At 34.4% G+C, this 17,516-nt stretch overlaps 3 protein-coding genes across 7 annotated transcripts; 1 reads left to right on the top strand and 2 right to left on the bottom strand.

Annotated features, from left to right (window-relative positions):
- Positions 1–177: 177 nt before the first annotated feature.
- Positions 178–5,671, bottom strand: LOC126676549 (protein STRUBBELIG-RECEPTOR FAMILY 2). 3 transcript variants are annotated; one of them, XM_050370770.2, is made up of 17 exons: positions 5,321–5,671; positions 5,120–5,230; positions 4,338–4,470; positions 4,175–4,246; positions 4,025–4,090; positions 3,874–3,945; positions 3,719–3,790; positions 3,264–3,335; positions 3,065–3,130; positions 2,903–2,968; positions 2,532–2,812; positions 2,071–2,345; positions 1,705–1,970; positions 1,310–1,457; positions 920–1,059; positions 681–837; positions 178–601 (listed from the first exon to the last, which is right to left on the bottom strand). In XM_050370770.2, exons 1-17 carry the CDS (start codon positions 5,352–5,354, stop codon positions 416–418), a joined length of 2,217 nt encoding a protein of 738 aa, XP_050226727.1. In that variant the 5' UTR covers positions 5,355–5,671; the 3' UTR covers positions 178–415. The 3 variants fall into 3 exon arrangements, with proteins under 3 accessions (XP_050226727.1, XP_050226728.1, XP_050226729.1); XM_050370771.2 differs by having other exon boundaries at positions 5,333–5,671; XM_050370772.2 differs by having other exon boundaries at positions 5,430–5,671.
- A 1,090-nt stretch (positions 5,672–6,761) lies between these two features.
- Positions 6,762–9,561, top strand: LOC126679508 (uncharacterized). 3 transcript variants are annotated; one of them, XM_050374552.2, is made up of 4 exons: positions 6,762–6,975; positions 7,330–7,860; positions 8,939–9,004; positions 9,129–9,561. In XM_050374552.2, exons 1-4 carry the CDS (start codon positions 6,847–6,849, stop codon positions 9,186–9,188), a joined length of 786 nt encoding a protein of 261 aa, XP_050230509.1. In that variant the 5' UTR covers positions 6,762–6,846; the 3' UTR covers positions 9,189–9,561. The 3 variants fall into 3 exon arrangements, with proteins under 3 accessions (XP_050230509.1, XP_050230508.1, XP_050230510.1); XM_050374551.2 differs by having other exon boundaries at positions 6,766–6,975; positions 7,330–7,863; XM_050374553.2 differs by having other exon boundaries at positions 6,817–6,975; positions 7,293–7,863.
- Positions 9,562–10,932: 1,371 nt separating this feature from the next.
- Positions 10,933–15,920, bottom strand: LOC126679188 (squamosa promoter-binding-like protein 9). The gene is made up of 3 exons (XM_050374167.2): positions 15,189–15,920; positions 11,887–12,026; positions 10,933–11,765 (listed from the first exon to the last, which is right to left on the bottom strand). Exons 1-3 carry the CDS (start codon positions 15,518–15,520, stop codon positions 11,158–11,160), a joined length of 1,080 nt encoding a protein of 359 aa, XP_050230124.1. The 5' UTR covers positions 15,521–15,920; the 3' UTR covers positions 10,933–11,157.
- Between the last annotated feature and the right edge of the window lie 1,596 nt (positions 15,921–17,516).

Below are 17,516 nucleotides of genomic sequence, written 5' to 3'. Positions count from 1 at the left end.
TTGCAGAAAAATTATATTCAATTTTTTTTTTTTTTGATGAAGTTCAAATTAGTCAAGGCTTAATATGGTAGCCAGATATCAAGTGGCTTAAAAAGAAAACTAACTGAGCTCTTCTTGGTTAGGGATTATATATGTACATATGAACAAGAGTGATTAGTAAGTAAATAGAATTGCTGATTATCAGAGAAACCTTCAAATCAAAGTATTTGCTCTACAAACATCTAAGTACATGTGTGTATTATGCGATTTAGATCGACATACATTGTCGGGTTTATCTTTGTTCTGTATTCTAAATTGTCAAATCAAGAATTAGAGAGCCTATTATTGTGGTTTAGTGCTGATACATGTAATTCAATGGCAACACATTTGTTGTGCTAAGGCCTAACACTAGTCAACTAAACTGCAAAAATGGGAATCAGGTTGAGTAGAAAGTGGGAGTGGGAGAGCCTACTAAACCAGTCTTTGTTGTATGGAAAGACATGTCGAAAGGACCAACTTCAGCACCTTCAACTGTACCGCTTTCAGAAACTGTATACTTTTGGGTAACTGATGCTAGAGATCCCACTATGTCTGACATTGGTGGCCGAAACAATTTCTCTGGCTGTTCAAGTTTCAGTCACAATTAGATGTTTTTGATTTTAAAACTCGAATTTTGCAATCAAAATCTATGTTTTTAGTACCTGAATACAGAGCGAGACTATATCTGCATAGCGGGAAATGGTTTTAGAGGTGAGAGTGTTTTTGATGCCTGGATCAACCATCTGTGCCAGATGTGCACTATCATGAAGCCGAGAAGAAGCCCATTTTGCCAATGATTGCTCTTCTCTTGGTCTTGTGCTGTGTTGAACAAACACAAACGAGTGTCAGAAAATGCATGAAAAAACAGGATAGGGAAAGAAAAGAAGAGTATGAGCCAAACCTATCAAATGGTTTCCTTCCTGTTAATAGCTCCAACAGCAAGACCCCAAAGGCATAAATGTCGGTTTTCGTGTTATCTGTTCCTGGTTCCCCATGTTCAGGTGCAATGTAGCCAGTGTCACCAACAGCACTTTCAGATGCCTGTTTTACAGCATTGTCAAACAGCACTCATAAGTCTTTATTGGTTCTTTTGAGAATCGAGATGCACTTCATTTACGAGTTGAATGAATAATAAGTAGCCTACCACTGGAAAGACTCATGTGAAGAGAAATAGACAGAGCCAATAAGCATATAGGAAAGCTTTAATTCTTAGTTTTTGGTGCATCCCCGGATTGAACAACAATTTTTTGTATAATCAGAAAAACCAGTGTGAGACTAATCAAATACTCGCCTTAAGTTTTACACTATTGCTCGTCAGCGGCCTTAAAATTGTGATCCCACAGTCGCACAGATGAGGCTTAAGGTCTTCATCAAGCAAGACGTTTGCAGCTTTTATGTTTCCATGCGCAATAGACGGGCAAAAAGTAGAATGCAGGTACCTGAAATGATCAATTTGAAGATGTCTATCAGTTCAGGGAACATGGGGAAGAACATTGAAATATATAACCAGCTAGCCTAGCCTACACCATCTGCAGCATTGACCAAGTTTGACATAAGCAGTTTGTGCGGGGTTCTAAAGCTAATAATTGATAAACTTTGGTCCAAAAGATGCAAAAATCTATTCTTGCAGCAGTGGACTGAGAAAGACGAACCAGTTAAGAGAGTTCACGGATATCAGATACTTACTCCAGAGCTCGGGCAACACCAAGTGCAATATTTATTCGAACTGCCCAAGGAAGGGATTTGTATCCACCACTATGCAGAACATTATCTAGAGATAAACTTCTGACGTACTCATAAACAAGGAGATGCTGTCCATATTCTACACAGTAACCAAGAAGGGTTACAATGTTCGGGTGCCTCAGTCGAGATGCAGTCCATACCACATCCAAGAATTGCTCGTCTTCTTGAAAAGATAGTGATACCATGCTGATGTTTCTCACAGCCAATATCTGGGGAGAAGAGAAAGATGGGGACTCGGGCATTTAGAAATCGAATAACTTGATTAAATTTCAGAAAATATACAAGCAATCAAGAAGTATAAAGATATACTTGGCCTTCAGGGAATTCAGCTTTGTAAACAGAACCGAGAGATCCCTCTCCAATTAGATTCTCTTCACTAAAATTGTTTGTTGCTGATTGAATCTCCGCCACACTGTAAATTTTAGCACTTGTTGGAGCATTGTATTTATTTGCAAAGCTTTTTCTTCTGGATATTTTCTCATTTCTAGTACGGAAGGCAGTGGGCGTGTTGTCTAGGCCAAGACTAGGAGGAGATTTGACTGGCAAGAGCTGTGGGCTGGCGTCATATGCGGCTGGCGAAAAGTCTAAGAAAATAAATGGACAAAAAGGTTACAAATGGCACCGGAGAAGTTCTGATGCTGCAGAAGAAGCTATGCTGCAAGAACATTGGACTCAAGCACAGTTCATGCCATTAGCGAGAATGCAATACATCAACTAAGCAAGCAGCTGAACAGTGAAGAGGAACTAAGCTGAAATAGCTTTCATCTCACCTCTGGTTCTAGTAACTGGACAAACATTGGCTCGCTTAATACGGACTGCAAAAAGAATTGCTGCACAAGCCACAGCTAGAGTTGTTACACCTACAACACAAGCTATTCCTCCAGGACCTAGCTTTTTCTTCTTGTGTCTGGCCTTAAGATCGGGGTAGTTCTCAAGGGCGCTTGATTCTGTTGATGGGTTGCCGACAAAAGTCTGCGTAATGGTCACATTATCCAGTGGATAATTCCAGGGTGGATAACTGGGTTCTACATGGAATTTATTCCCATCCATCCTAGTAAGAAGTAGAAAAATAAGGGAAGTAATGATCCATATTTTTATGCTTGCAATTAGACCTACAACTACTAATTTTGTTATTAATTACCACAGATTTGGTATTGACTGAAATTGAGTTGGAATGACACCACTGAAATGATTAGATTGGATGTTCCTGAGAACAAAATTCAGAGAGAAGAAGGTTAAACGATCACATCAGCCTAATTAACCAATGCTAACAAAGAAACAGGAAAGACATGGAGGAACATACAGGTCAGTCAGGCGAAGATTAGCAAGATAGATAACTGATCCAGTAAATCGGTTGCCCTGCAACAACCTGCGGATAGCGGAAGCAACAAATAAGAAACTTGACAATTAAACAAGAAATACTTGGCAATTAAATAAGGAAGGAGAAACACATCTGAAATATGAACCAAAGGTCAGTTTAACGGAAAACGCATTATACTCACAATATAGTAAGATTTGTCAGATTGCCAAATGAAGGTGGTAAATCTCCATTGAAGTCATTGTATGATAGATCCCTGTTGCACCGTAGCATATCAATTCATTAGGATCACTTCACAAAATTCATACACACAAAAAGTCAGGAACTAGCTAACTAGGAACTCCACAAAAGAGGACGTGAAAGGAAAATAAAATCAAAACACTCAAACAAATGTCATTTCAAGTATCCTATAAATTGTGGTTCAGTTGCTGAATTGACTTTAATTTGGAAGGGGTGGATAAGAAAATTTAGCAAGTTGTTGTACTTTCACTTGTGATCTAAATACACTAAACAGATGATGGATGGCCAATTAGAAAAAGGTTGAGAATTGAGCTCTGGTCTCAATTCTGATTGCTTATACAGCACCTATATGAATGCCTCAATATTGTTAAATTACACCAAAAAGGTTTTGAAACATACATCACTTTTAGATTGATTAGCCCCGTGAACACATCGCCAATAAATCCAGACAATGAATTGTGGCTTAGATTCCTGGAAACGGACAAACCAAAGAATTCATGAGCGAACACTCTTATTCAGAAATCAGAAAAATAAGGATTATAAGTACACCGTACAGATGTCGAAGGACTTTTATGCCTGTCAGAGAAGTTGGTATGTTTTGGCTCAGACTGTTGCATGCTAAATTGCTGCATTTCAAATAAAACCACCCATTGATACGGAACTTAACGAAACCTATAAGCAGAAAACAGAGGAGCAGCAACTTACATGTTAGTGGCATTTGGCGGTAAGCCATACGGAATTCCACCCTGAATATGATTGTAGCTAACATCCCTAAAACGAAAACTAGATGTAAGAAAATTATAGAACAACAAGCAGTGATTCGAAACAATATCTATGACGTAAAAAACAACATACAGATGCTTCAAGTTATGGAGAAACTGAAGCTGAGTTCCAAGGGTTCCACTGAGGTTTAGTCCTGGAAGTTTACTGCATAAAGTGATACAAATTGATAGCATTAAAATTGCAAAAAATTGTCAGGCAAAATGAAATAGAGATCTTCAAGGGGCACTGGCATTACAGGTGTATTAGAGATGATCCGTAACATGTCACTCCCATCCATGACTCCTGACATGGATCCCCTCCTTCCACTTTCCATCCCTTCAGCTGTGGGGGCTCATTCAGGGCTAAGTACAGATCTTCAAGGGCTATGACTGCACAAAAGTTTAAGGAAAAGACAGTCAACTTCTTACTGTAAAGATAAATATCCGCATAGAGAAAACATCTGTAGATCAATTTTTGTTAAGCTGTGAACAATAGATCATTAATCAAACCTAACATTGCCCCCAAGCTCACATCGTAATTTACAAGACCAAATAATTAAATTAGATTTGCAATTAGCAAATCAAGAAAATCCCTTTATTGATAGAATATCATGATCATAGTTAGTTTTCCTTAGCCTGTTAGTTTTCTTTTATTCATAAATTTAATGATAAAAATCATAGTAGATAAATATTTATCTGAACTAGAAACCAATAGTTATCCAAGTTTAATACCAAAATCATCACAGAAGGATTTGACAATTTTTCTTCCTAATGATCACAATTATTAAAGGATCTCCACGCATCTGGTTCATATTAAACATGTGAGCTTAGGCAGGCTCGATACTTGCCTACGTTAGGGTTAAAAATTTGATTCAGTCATTTTCCCGCCATTTTCCTTTATTAATAGTAATAACAATAATAAATTGGGATAAAGATATATTTCTAGCCTACAAATTTCTAATTAATAATATTAACAATAACAATAATAATAAATTAATAACATTAACGACTCTATAAAATCAAGAGCAAAAAGCTTTACCATCGTACGGATCAGTATTTGCCAAAGCCTGTTGATCATGTGATGAAACCAGCACCAAAACGACGACGATTAAAGTGAAGTAACAATGCGGTCTCCCTTCACTCGGCATCACTATAAGATTAACAAAAGATTAAACACTGTAAGTTCTTTGATGATTACTAAAATTAACGACATTAATCATAAGAAATTGATTATAAGGACCTGTTTGTTTGCCAAGAAAAGTAGGTACGGACATGACTATGAAAACAAATTGAAGAAAAGCAAAAAGAAAGTAGAAAACAGTTATTAGTACTACGTAGATGAAAGTTACTTAGATTTCAAGAAGAAAATAATTATTTCCGTCGTTTCCTCCCGTAAAGATTCTCGGAATTAAACAGCGAAGACAATGAGAAAATGGGGAGAGAAAGTGAAAGAAAATGCGAGAAAGTTAGGGTTTTAGAGTAGCATTTAGAAGAAGAAATTATGGAGTGAGTTGTTTTCTTTAATTTTTCTGGTTTCTGTTTGGCAGAGAAGAAAGACTGATGTTGAAAACGATCACGTGAAAATGAAAATGAAATGTGTTGCTTCTTTCTATTTTATCTCTCTTCCACGTCAGCTTAAACCGTTATGGTCGTTTAAGACTTGTGCACACGTATTTGGTGTACGTTAGCTTTTGTTGGGCTTCTGAAACTCATTCATCGTTTTTGGCCCAATGCCGGCCCATTTATGATAGTTCTTTGAGAAAATTACAGGAAAATCTAAAAAAACGGGAGAAAAAAAAGAGAAAATACACTCCTTAAAAAAATTATTTAAGACCTAAAAAAATCTTCACTTGGTATCTAAAATTTTCAGTTTATATCTTCCGCATTAAAAATGTATCAGTAATGTATTTTTAAGATATTAAATATATTCTTTTATATTAGTAGATAAAATGTAAAACAAAATTCAATTTTTAGGTAAAATTGAATGTTAGTGGTTTTGTGGCTTAAATGACAATTTGCTTCTTAGCCTATAAGTGATGACTAATTAGTATATGTTTTGATTTTATAGTCAATATACTTACTAATTTAGCTTTTTTTATCAATTTTTTTTATTTTAGCATAATAATAATTATAGTAAGTCGGTACCGAATTAGATATAAAAATGAGATAAATTAATAAAAAGAAATAAACAGATTTAAGATAAATAGATTATAGAATTAAAAGCAAATTACTACAATGCCCCTCACGTGTGTCATAATTCACAATTTGGTACTCCTTGTTTGAAAATCAAACGATTTGATACTTCAGTTTTGATTTTGTAAATTCTAAGGCCTTTTTGTTAAATATAGGTACTAAATCGTTAACGGAATAAAATGTGAGGCACCAAATTTTTGAAAATGAGGTACCGAATCGTTTACATTATTGAAACTGAGGTATTAAATCGTCTATATAATTGAAACTGAGGTATCAAATCGTTTAAAAGTAAATTTTAAATTATTAACCGAACTAACAGAAGAGCTTTATAGTTTACAAAATCAAACTGAGATATCAAATCGTTTGATTTTCAAACAAAAGATAGCACATTATGAATTATGACAAACGTGAGGGGTGTTAGAATAATTTGTTCTAGAACTAAAAACAATTATACTAATTGATCATTAAACATAAATTGAAGGAGCAGATTGCCACTTTAGTGTACTTTTGTTTTCCGCTAATGAATGTTAATATTTCACATTCTTGACAAAGGTTTCAGTAGCAGTAGCAGAAATGGCAGCTGAATCCAGAAATAATCAAACAGAAAATGGAGAAGATGATGAAGAAGAAGATTACATGGGAGACCTCTCTCAGTTTGTTCTTCCTCAAACACCCAACACTTCTAATTTTCCTTCCAAAAAGGTTATTTTTTCTTCTCTGCCTCTAATTTATAATCTGATTACATGCCGAACCTATATTTATTATATGTTTTATTTATTTAATTATGATAATCTTTCGTAGAAATAAATCACGTAATTTAGTTGTCAGTTGAGAGCATTTTTACACTCACCTCTGCGCTGCCAAATAACAAAAAACCCTAGAATTGTGTTTGGAAAGTCTCACAATGGAAGAATCCCATTGAATTTAGTCTGTTTTGAAAATCTTGTTTCTAATTTTTCAGTAGAGATCATCAAACTGTCTAATTTTTGTTTCATTTTTCATTTTTTTTATTTTGTTAGCTACTGAGGCAGAGAGTGTTCATCGTCATTTATGCAGATCGCGAGCAACAAACTTCCGGATGTTCAATCGTCAAAGAAGAAGGCTAAAACCGTCAGTTGGCAAGAGCAGCGTAGACTCGAAAGAGAAAGGAAGCAGCGAGAAGAGGATGAGAAAATGTTAGCTAAAATAGAGGCTCCAATTCCTCAATCAAACATTGGGTTTAAGTTGTTAAAACAAATGGGTTATACCCCCGGTGCCTCTCTTGGTAAGGAGGGCTCTGGAAGAACGGAGCCTGTGGGGATTGAGATTCGGCGCACACGAGTTGGGATTGGAAGGGAGGATCCGCATAAGGAGAAGAGGAAGCGCGAGGAGATTGAGGCTGTAAGAAATATAAGGAAGGAAGAGGATATGATGCTAGAGTTTGGTTCTAGGCAGAAGTCGCAATGGCGGAGTAGGAGGGTTGTTGTAAATTTTCAAAAAGCAAAAGCAGCACTTGACCAATTGGAGAACATAGAAGTTTTGGAGACAAAGAACAATGAGGAGGAGGAGGAGGGTGAAGAAGAGGAAGAGGAAGAGATTATAACAGAGGTGGTATGTATCTTATATAAAGTATTATTCTCATTTATCTCTAGAAGTTGTTTTCTTAATTACTAGTGGATTTTGATACATGACTAGGATTTCGACCAATAGAGTTTTCAATATGAGTTGATAATTTGCTTGCAACATTATTTTTGTTTCACTTGCAAGTTGTGGTAGAGACACCAAATTACATGGTGTTAACCTTTTGAAATTTCAATACTTTTATCTAATTGTTTGCAATGAAACCCTTAGTGGACAACCATCACAGACTCAAAACCTCACAAACTGCCCAGCGTTGATAAGCCAAAGATCATTTCAGGTTTTGAGTTTGTGAAGTTCTTTAGGGCTCCTTTGACCTTTGGCTTACTCATGTCATGTGATCTTTGTTCCTTTTAACACATGTTATTCGATTGGAGGTGATAGATAGGATACTGGTTTGGAGAAGTAAAGTCAGCAGTGAAAATGAAAGAATCAAGCCCATGTAAACATTCTATTTTCAACCACTCTTCCCTAACCGTTACTCTTTAATCTCTGTGCTTCAATTCCTCCCTTCATTTTTGCTTTTATAATCTAAGATGATGCGTCGAGAGCTTCTTGTTTAGTGTTTCATCTGCTAGTGTTGTGAACATGAATTCTTTTACCATTCTGATAACAAAAGAAGAGAAACAAAAGAACCTTTAAATTTGAAATACTTGAGATGTATGGTGTTTGCAAATAAGCTAATTTTCATGTTTGGAGTTTACGCTGGGATCAGATGCTTTGAGTTTGAGCTTCAATTGCTAGCAAGAAAAGTTTTTTCTTTTGCAACTATTGAAAATAAGGAAAACATGTTGAAATTTTGTTTCTTTGTCGAGATTGATTGTCTACTGTTTTTTTTTTTTTTCTCCCTTTGTTTTCTTTTCTAACGAGGGGCCTCTTCAGTCTATTATAGATTACAGTTCTGGTATCAATTAAAAAGATGGTTTTTGATTGTTTGGTTACTTCCTTCAACTGCGAAAACAAGCAGCTCTTTAGTAGAACTTTAAATGTTTTTTTTTACTCTTAACTCTCTTCAAGACCCTAATTGACAATAAATTTGTGGACTCAGGATTTGCAAGAAATATTGATGAAACTGAGAAACGAACATAGATACTGCCTATTTTGTGGATTTCAGGTAACTCATCACTCACACTCTACCTGAAAATGAAGTTCTCCATTTCCAAACTTAACGTGGCTTGTATGAACATGCTCACATGCATCGTAAATTTTAAAAATCCGTTACTCTGTGCTTGGTGCAGTATGAAACAGAAGAAGCACTTTTGTCCAGCTGCCCTGGAATTGATGAAGATGACCACTAGACTAGACTCTGACGTTCAAAGGTGCCTCTTGGATGCTAAATTTTCTAAATGATTTGAAGCACATATTCATTAATATTGTACGATGGATGAACTTGCTTGCATACAGCATTTTCGGCTTCGAAAGAGAAGAAAAGCAGGAAGGTGACTAGCTAGACCGAATGCTGCTTTCGGGACTTCTAAGTTCTATCCATGGATGTCTGTAGCACTTGTACTTGTATAACTAACTCAATACACTACTTAGTTATTTAGACATTAGAGTTTTCATTTTTGCCAATGTTGGATGCCAATATGTTAAATACAAAAGTTGGTGTTCTTGTGACCATTTTATTTACAACTTTTGTTTGCAGTGCATATAATACATCTTGATTTATTACGTTTTGCTGTAGGTTTTATGTTTTTTAATATTTATATCTAAAGTTCATGCATTAGTGAATGTAACATCTTTGTACATTGGGCTACACTCTTCGCCGTACATTCCGGAAGGTTAGGGGTTCGGTTAGGGGTTTGATCCTGCCTTCCGGATTAGTTTCTCTAATAATTGTAATTCTAACACCTAACTACATATCTCTAGGAAAAAAATGTAACATCTTTAGTTTATTAAGAAAATATTCTTCATAATAATAATGGTCGTCTTAGACAGAATATTTTAATTGCAGTTATCAATGGTCGTCTTAGACAGAATATTTTAGTTGCATTTATCAATAATACATCAAATTAAAACAAAAAAACATGTTAAATCAGACAAACAACAGAGAAAGGAGATGATCATAAAAATAAACAAAGTAATAAAAAGCAAAGAATATGTAAATTCACTAAAAAAAGATACAATTTTTAACAAAATTTAACTTTGCATTCCAAAATTAGAGATAACACAACAACTAATATTAGAAGATATGAATGATAATTAAGCAATATTAAAGAACCACAATTACTTGATAAGGAAATAAACCGGATAGGGATTTCCTTATGTTTATTGATCTACACCATTCATTACAAAATGAATGGTGTAGATTAATTTAACTAAAATATCACTTTTTTGATCTACATCATTCATTTCTCAATCCAAATAAACCATAATGTTTGTGTAGTTAATTGTGAATGGCATATAAGAGATGCATTAGTCTTATGTTTGCATAACTCTTAGCAATTCAAGAGAAAAAAAACCTTTAAAATACAATAAAAATATACATATAAAGAGTTGAAATATACAATTAGAGCATGAGATATGAAATAAAATTAAGTTGTTCACGACAAGCTCATATGAGCTGTGGTATAGGATGAATTTAAAATAATAAATACTAAAACAGAAAATGGCGAAAAAATATTTTTTATAAGAATAACTTCTATATATAGAGTTTAAACATGTACTTCTAGAAACCATTCGCGTAAACACATCATACAACTTCATGCAATATAGGCTATAAATAGTCATTTGTTGTTATTAGTTTTATAGTATTTATATACAGTGGCGGACCCAGAAATATTTTATAAGGCGGTCAAAATTATATTGAAATTTTATAAGATGAGTAAAATTGATAACAAATAAATTTTAAGGTGGACAAATTATATAATTTAAGGTGACAAAATCATATTTTTCAATTCCATATTAACATTTTCTAAACGTACTCAAAATTATAAGGTGGGCACCATACGCTCTTCCTAGGTCCGCACCTGTTTATATAGATAGATATAGATATAATCATATAGATAGAAAACATTAATCCTAGTTTAAGGTATAGCAACATGTCCTCAAAGCAAATTCCAATAACAATATGGATAGTTGACAAACAAGTTCAAATTTCTGGCAGAGCAGAAATAAATAGATAAATAAATAACACAGACCAGTTTGAGTTTATCTCAACAAGAGATCAGGTCTAAGATAACCTGCCCAAAAAGAATGTAGCAGTTACTTATTTAAGGTAATTAACAACCAGAAAGTCTTCCATAACACTTAGAAAAAGCAGGCAGCTTAAAGCGACCAGTGCATGTGCTGAGTAGAAGCACCATAAGCCCTGGAGTGATCAACTTCCATGTACTGTCTCCTATTCTGCTGAGACAGCTCAAGCTCGCCAGAGAAATGGTTATTCAGAGGCTGTGAAATTTGACCAAGACCCAGATCCGGGCACATATCGTGATAACTGCTGCTAGCTTCACTGCCCTTGAAACCCCAAGAGGGGTTAGGACAATGATCCGGTGCTGCTGGGCGGTGTGGCAGAGTTGATTGAGCCAGGGGTGCTCCGTGAGCATTAACCTCAAGCCCTGGTAGTTGGTTTCTTGAGCCCCATTGTTGAGTTGACAGAAGAGAGAGAGCACAGGTTGAGTCGGGAATGCTGACCCCTGTGAAGCATTCTCCGGAAGGAATTCCGGAACTGGAATAAGCATTCCCTATTGCAGAACCTGGCTGGTAAGGGTTCGACGGAGGATTCTGAGAGGTAGTTTGCCATGGAGTACATATAGACCTTCCTCTGCTTGAGCTTTCATTCTCGTGCAGCCGCTCAGTTGACCATGCATTCCTTCCAGAAAGCCTAGAGTAAGCACTGAAGTCTACAAGAAAGCCTCCAGCTCGGCTACTATTATCTGTCATCACATGAATGAGATGTAATCTCGCAACCTTATGCACCACGAAAAGCTAAAATAATCAAATAACAACTGTAAAGACGAGCTGGGCAAGTGAGATACTACTCTAATACACTCTTACCAAAAACCGTTGAAGAGAGCCTGCCATAGCGAGACGACAACACTGACCCGGATGAGGGTTTCCTCCTTCGCTCGTTATGCCCTGCTAGGCGTCTTCGGCAACTTCGTTTGCCTTGGTCAAATTCAGAAAGTTGATGAAATCTGATTACACACTAACAAAGATGTTATTAGCAGATGGTTCATGGTACATCTTTAGCAACTATCTCAGCATAGAGTAATTATAGTAAAATATAGAACATAAGTAAATACCTCCTTTTCGTTAGGAAATCCTTATAAATTGATTCAACAATTTATCATATAAGAGAAATAACAGAATGTGAAAATGTTAATGGCAACACAACAAAGACTTTAAAATGGCAAAATCCAAATAAGATGTCAAAATAAATTTGAAAAATTTAGCAGAGAAGCAAGAAATGATATTTCTTTTCTGTCCTCAGCCAAATCTCTTCCATGTACTCCAATTTTCAAATGTTTTGTCCAATCAAGTTGCAGATACACACCAATGTCATGTTGAAGGCATAATTTTTTTATTTTTTTCACCTTAAAAAAAGGCTGAAATGTTGAGGTCCCACTGCTGAATTAGCCATTTGAAGACATTCAATATTTTCTATCGTACAAAAAGCAATGATCGCGATAAAATGTTAGTATGTATACTACTGAGTTTATCCATAGCATCACAGAGATAATTGAAATACATTGAGCTTTTGTTTCCTCACCAACAATCATTGATCTGTTTTATTCCATCAACACATATACTGAGGCTGCATAATTTAGATCTTACTCTAAGAAATGTGTTCAATAAAAAAGTCCTGCTTAATCAGCATTACGAAATTAATATTTAACCAATTCTAAATGTGAAGTTAACTCGAGTGAAGTTTGATCGCATCAAATTGTGATACTTGATATGATATCCCAAGGACAAATATACAAGTTTCGAAGAAAAAGAACCTTTTGGTGGTAAAACTCCTACATTTTGGTGTATCCAACAAAACTTAAAAATATTAATTACCAAGATATTCAGTAACATCTCCATGAATCTTTAACATCAAAGAATATATTATTTGGAAGATAAAACAGGTGATTTATGTTAAGGATTGAAGCAGGCCTAGCTAAAGATAAAGGTTGAGAAACATGAGCAATGACTAAAGTCACTAAACTACACCAAGTTATGGACCCACTTTAACTAGAAGACGACAATGCCTAAGATCAACATGAATGTATCTTTGATGGTATTGAGTATCTTCCATGCATAAGGAAAAATTATTTAAATCATGTCTAATGCATAATAAAGGCTCCAAAACATCTAACCTACCAAATCGTTCTTAAAATAGAAAATTTGGGAAGACAGACTTCCATTTTGGCCTCAGATTGATATATACATTCTACTCAGCATGATAATCATGTTTCCTAATGAATGCTTGAAAAAATATTGTAACATCAAGTGGTCCAAATATTGACATTTAGTGGTCCAACAGCTAATCTCAAACAGGAAACCAATATGGTCATTATCTCAACTAGTCACTAACTACACATTTTCAGAAATTGTACTTTGGTTCGCTAAAATGCTGGTAGCAAGATTTTTAATGAAGCCTTAAACATATAAAATATCTATGTGTTCAAATAAGAAAAATATCTCCTATCTCTTGTAATTTGAACAGGTGAGGTAAAAGCTCTTGATAGCCTAAACACCTGTGGAGTATGCTATCTGATGACAAAATATTTCTCCGTAGCTCGCAACTATAGTCTTTGCTCATTAGTCGTTTCATATAGTTTTACTAAGTTCGCACATCAGCTAAGCATATTAATCACAGGCCCAAGTTGATGATTTTATTCCTTTCAACAGCAATCAGAAAGAGGAAATTGGGACAATGTCTAAGATTGAGACTTTAAAGCTTACAAAATGTCTTAGTGGCAGCGAAGGATCATCCTAACTCGGAAAAAAGTACCGAGACCACTACTTTTTTCAGTATTAATGATTAAAAACAAAACTGTCCCAGCGGATCATTCTTGTCATACCAGAAGCACATGCCACCAGAGCTCACAGGACAAGCCGAAAGCATAAGACATCATGAAAAGGATGACTTTCTGATTAAGAATGGACCACCTCATATATGGCCATTGCTGAAAATGAGGTCCCGTATTACAGACAAGTCTGCAACCTATCAAGTTAATCTGGACTCATCTGAAGTAATAGCATGCTAAATAATCCCTGTAGACCTTAATCTTATAGTTTGAATACTCGTGTTGAGGTCCTTAAAGAAACAAGAGGATATGTAGAATCTTACTGAAGAGTTCCTTTAAGAAGTTTTTGAAATTAAATTGGGTACTTCACATAATTCATTGTATAAGCTATCAAAGATTTATGCCTTCAGTTTCACTTTAACTTCCATTGATACAAAAACAAAACGCTATGGAACCCAAGAGATAAATTTACCTTTCCGGCGGACACGAAAACATAAAAGATCATTGGTCTATGCAAGACAGAATCTAGGTTAAGGGATTATCCTCTAAACACCATGTTAAACAGAAACAGAACTAACTAGGTAAAGAGACCATCTCTTAAACACCGAGTAAGGCAGAAAATCAACTAACTCTGTTAAGACTCAAAAACAAATGTTCCCTGCAGAAATGGAAGGCAACAGTTGATGAACAAGAATTCTACTAGTAATGAAAAGCTGAATAGCTTCAACTCACTAATCTATCGACAAAACAGCTTCCATTGCTCAAAAATACCTAAATCAAACTAATTTACCAGTAGTAACAGATAAAATCTAATTGAGAGACATGAACATGCTGAAGATAACTGTAACTTTCAGAATAAAAAAAGTAAACCACCAAACATAAACCAAGAACCAGACCTAATGAAATTGCTAATATTGATGCAGAAAATGTTTAACTTAATCTAACTGATTAGCCTAATAAATCCAAAAGACTGAGAAAGAAAAGTTAAAAGAGGCAGGAAAAGTTTATTGACAGCAAAATGTGATGACAAAGGAGCAAAAAAATCCAAAACCTACTCAAAAGACACCAAAAAGCTACCACTTCAACCTTAATCTAAAACCTCAACACACTGAACAATAATTACTCAAGCAGCTCATTTTCCTTTCTTTAACAAATCATACAAAAAAAAGACATAAATATCATGAGAAACACATAAACATCAATGCAGAACCACAGTAAACACAAAGCAAGAAGATAAGAGACACACCATACCAACCTTAAAATTACAGACATTCTAAAACAAACCCACCAAAAAAAAAAGTACAAAGAAAAGTATTAAATAAATATAAAAACAGAGCTGACCTACTACACTGCTGGCAAAATCTTTGTTCCAAACCAGCAACAGTAACCTTAGGAGACTTGGAGTGCATGCCACAAACTTTATGCCTGGAATAGTAAGCCTTAGCATCACTCAGATCCACTCTGCACCCTTCAACTTGACACCTAGGCGGCTGCTGCTGCCCACCATGAACCTTCCTAGCCCCAGAGCCAGACCCAGACTTCACCCCAAAGGCTGCAGCATTCTCAAAATAGATCTTTTTCCCAAATGTTAACCCGGTCAGTGACTCAGGAGGTGGAGAAGAGGAAGTGTTGGAGTTGCTTGACTCGGTTACAAAACCTGAACCCATTTCCATAACTGTAGCTTCTCACAGTTCATTCATTCATGGCATATTATTATTTGTGTGTGTGACTGTAAATAAAGGCAAGAAGAGAGTACAGAGACTGAAAAGCAAAAGAAATGGAGAGGGTTAGAGAGAAAATGTTGTGAAAAGCTGACACTTCAACTGGCCCATTGCCAGCTTGGGGACTGACTGACTCAGAAAAAATTCAATCTTTTTTTCCTTCAAAAATTAATTATACTACTACTAAACAAAATATACAGATACAAAGATGGGTACTTTGATTAGTTTAACAAATAAAAGGATTAAACTTTGGTTATAACATTGTATTCAAAACTGTCATTTTTGATTGAGAGATTATTTCTGTTGCTTTTTCTTTTTTGTTTCTTTGGTTTGTTTTCTTTATTTCTTACTCCATTTAAATCTTTCAAGAATCAAGACTGGAGAAGCTTCTGGGTCTTGCTTTGGAAAATATTTATTATACCAAAGAATTTTAGTCTTTGTGGGAGAATTTAATTCTAACTAATGAATATATCTGCTGAACTATACCTCATCAGTTTTAATATTAATGTTAAATATAATAAATTATCGCTCAAATAGTATAAACATCGGATAGTATTTTATTTAATTTTCATTTAAACGCTAAAAATCTCCCACTCCAATTATAATAATAATAAATAAATGATTTAATTTGATTTTAATATAGTGTGCATATTTACTTATTTGGGTGTGCTCCTATGGATTTTCCTTTCAGTGTTGTGAACTTTTGGGGTCGTGAAAGGTCAGAAGGACCCTTATAGTTTTTGAAAAACCTGGGGTGTTGTTATCGAGTAAGTGTGTTTGTCTTGAAGTACAGAAAGGTGCCTGATTTGGTAATTTCATGACTGATGCCTTCCAATATCCTATTTTCCAGGTCTTCTATTTTCTCTATATTCAGGAGCTACACACTATAAAACTACTACTAATAATTATTACAAATGGTCAAATAGGGGACACAATTTTATTTTCTTTGGACAAAACTTATAAGTATATAGCTCATTGCTATTTATTTGTGATCCTGAGATTTAGAGTGGGGAAGTAAGAAGAGAAATCGATAAAAATACTCCATTTAATAGGCTAATGGTCTGGAAAAAAACTCCACTTTTTAACTTTTTTTCGTTTTCATCTTAATGTTATAAAATCGTCAATTGAACCCAAATTCTTATGTTTTATTTTCAATTGCATTTTCAAGTATTAAATCGACGTCTTTTCATTTAAAAAAATTAAATTAATATTTTATATTTTAAGACTTATTTTAAATTGCGCTTAAAGCTATATTTAAAATACAAAAACTCTTTCTTTCTAAAAAAAATTAAAATTTAGTAATAACTTTTTATTTAACACAAATAAATATTATTATGTTGTAAATATAATTTTCTGTTTTAATTATATAACATTGAGGACTATTTAGAACATATATTAAAATAAAAAGTATTGAAAAAATCAATTTGATGCTTGAGGGTGCAATTGAAACCAACAGGTGTGGATTTTGATGTTTGAGGGTGCAATTCAAAACGAAAGATGTGGATTTGGATGAAATCGACGATTTTACAACGTCAACGTGCAAACAAAAAGTGGCTAAAAGGTGAACGTTTTTTCAGACCATTATCCTCTTTAAAAATAATATGATTCCAACCTAATAAGGAGAAAATAAAGAAGGTATTTCGTTTTTTAGTATATTTTTTGAATTTTTTTTAAATCCTCAATTTTTAAAAAATTTACAATCAAGACAAACACAGTTTTTAAATTTGTTTCGAACATTTCTAAAACTAAAATTTGCAATATGTTTATAAAAACATTTTCAAAAGAACATTTTCAAATATTTTTAAAAGTTTCAAACAGTTTGAAACGGTTTTTTTTTAAAAAATTTACAACAGTTATTAAAAAATATTTTATAAAATATCTCAAATAGTTTTCTTATAACAATTGTTAAAAAATAGTTTTAAATGATTTTCATATAATTTCAAAAGAT

The sequence above is a fragment of the Mercurialis annua genome, linkage group LG4 (assembly GCF_937616625.2).
Source record: "Mercurialis annua linkage group LG4, ddMerAnnu1.2, whole genome shotgun sequence".
Classification (NCBI taxonomy): domain Eukaryota; kingdom Viridiplantae; phylum Streptophyta; class Magnoliopsida; order Malpighiales; family Euphorbiaceae; genus Mercurialis; species Mercurialis annua.
The sequence above is the reverse complement of the archived record's forward strand: the minus strand, read 5'-3'. Positions and strand labels throughout refer to the sequence as shown.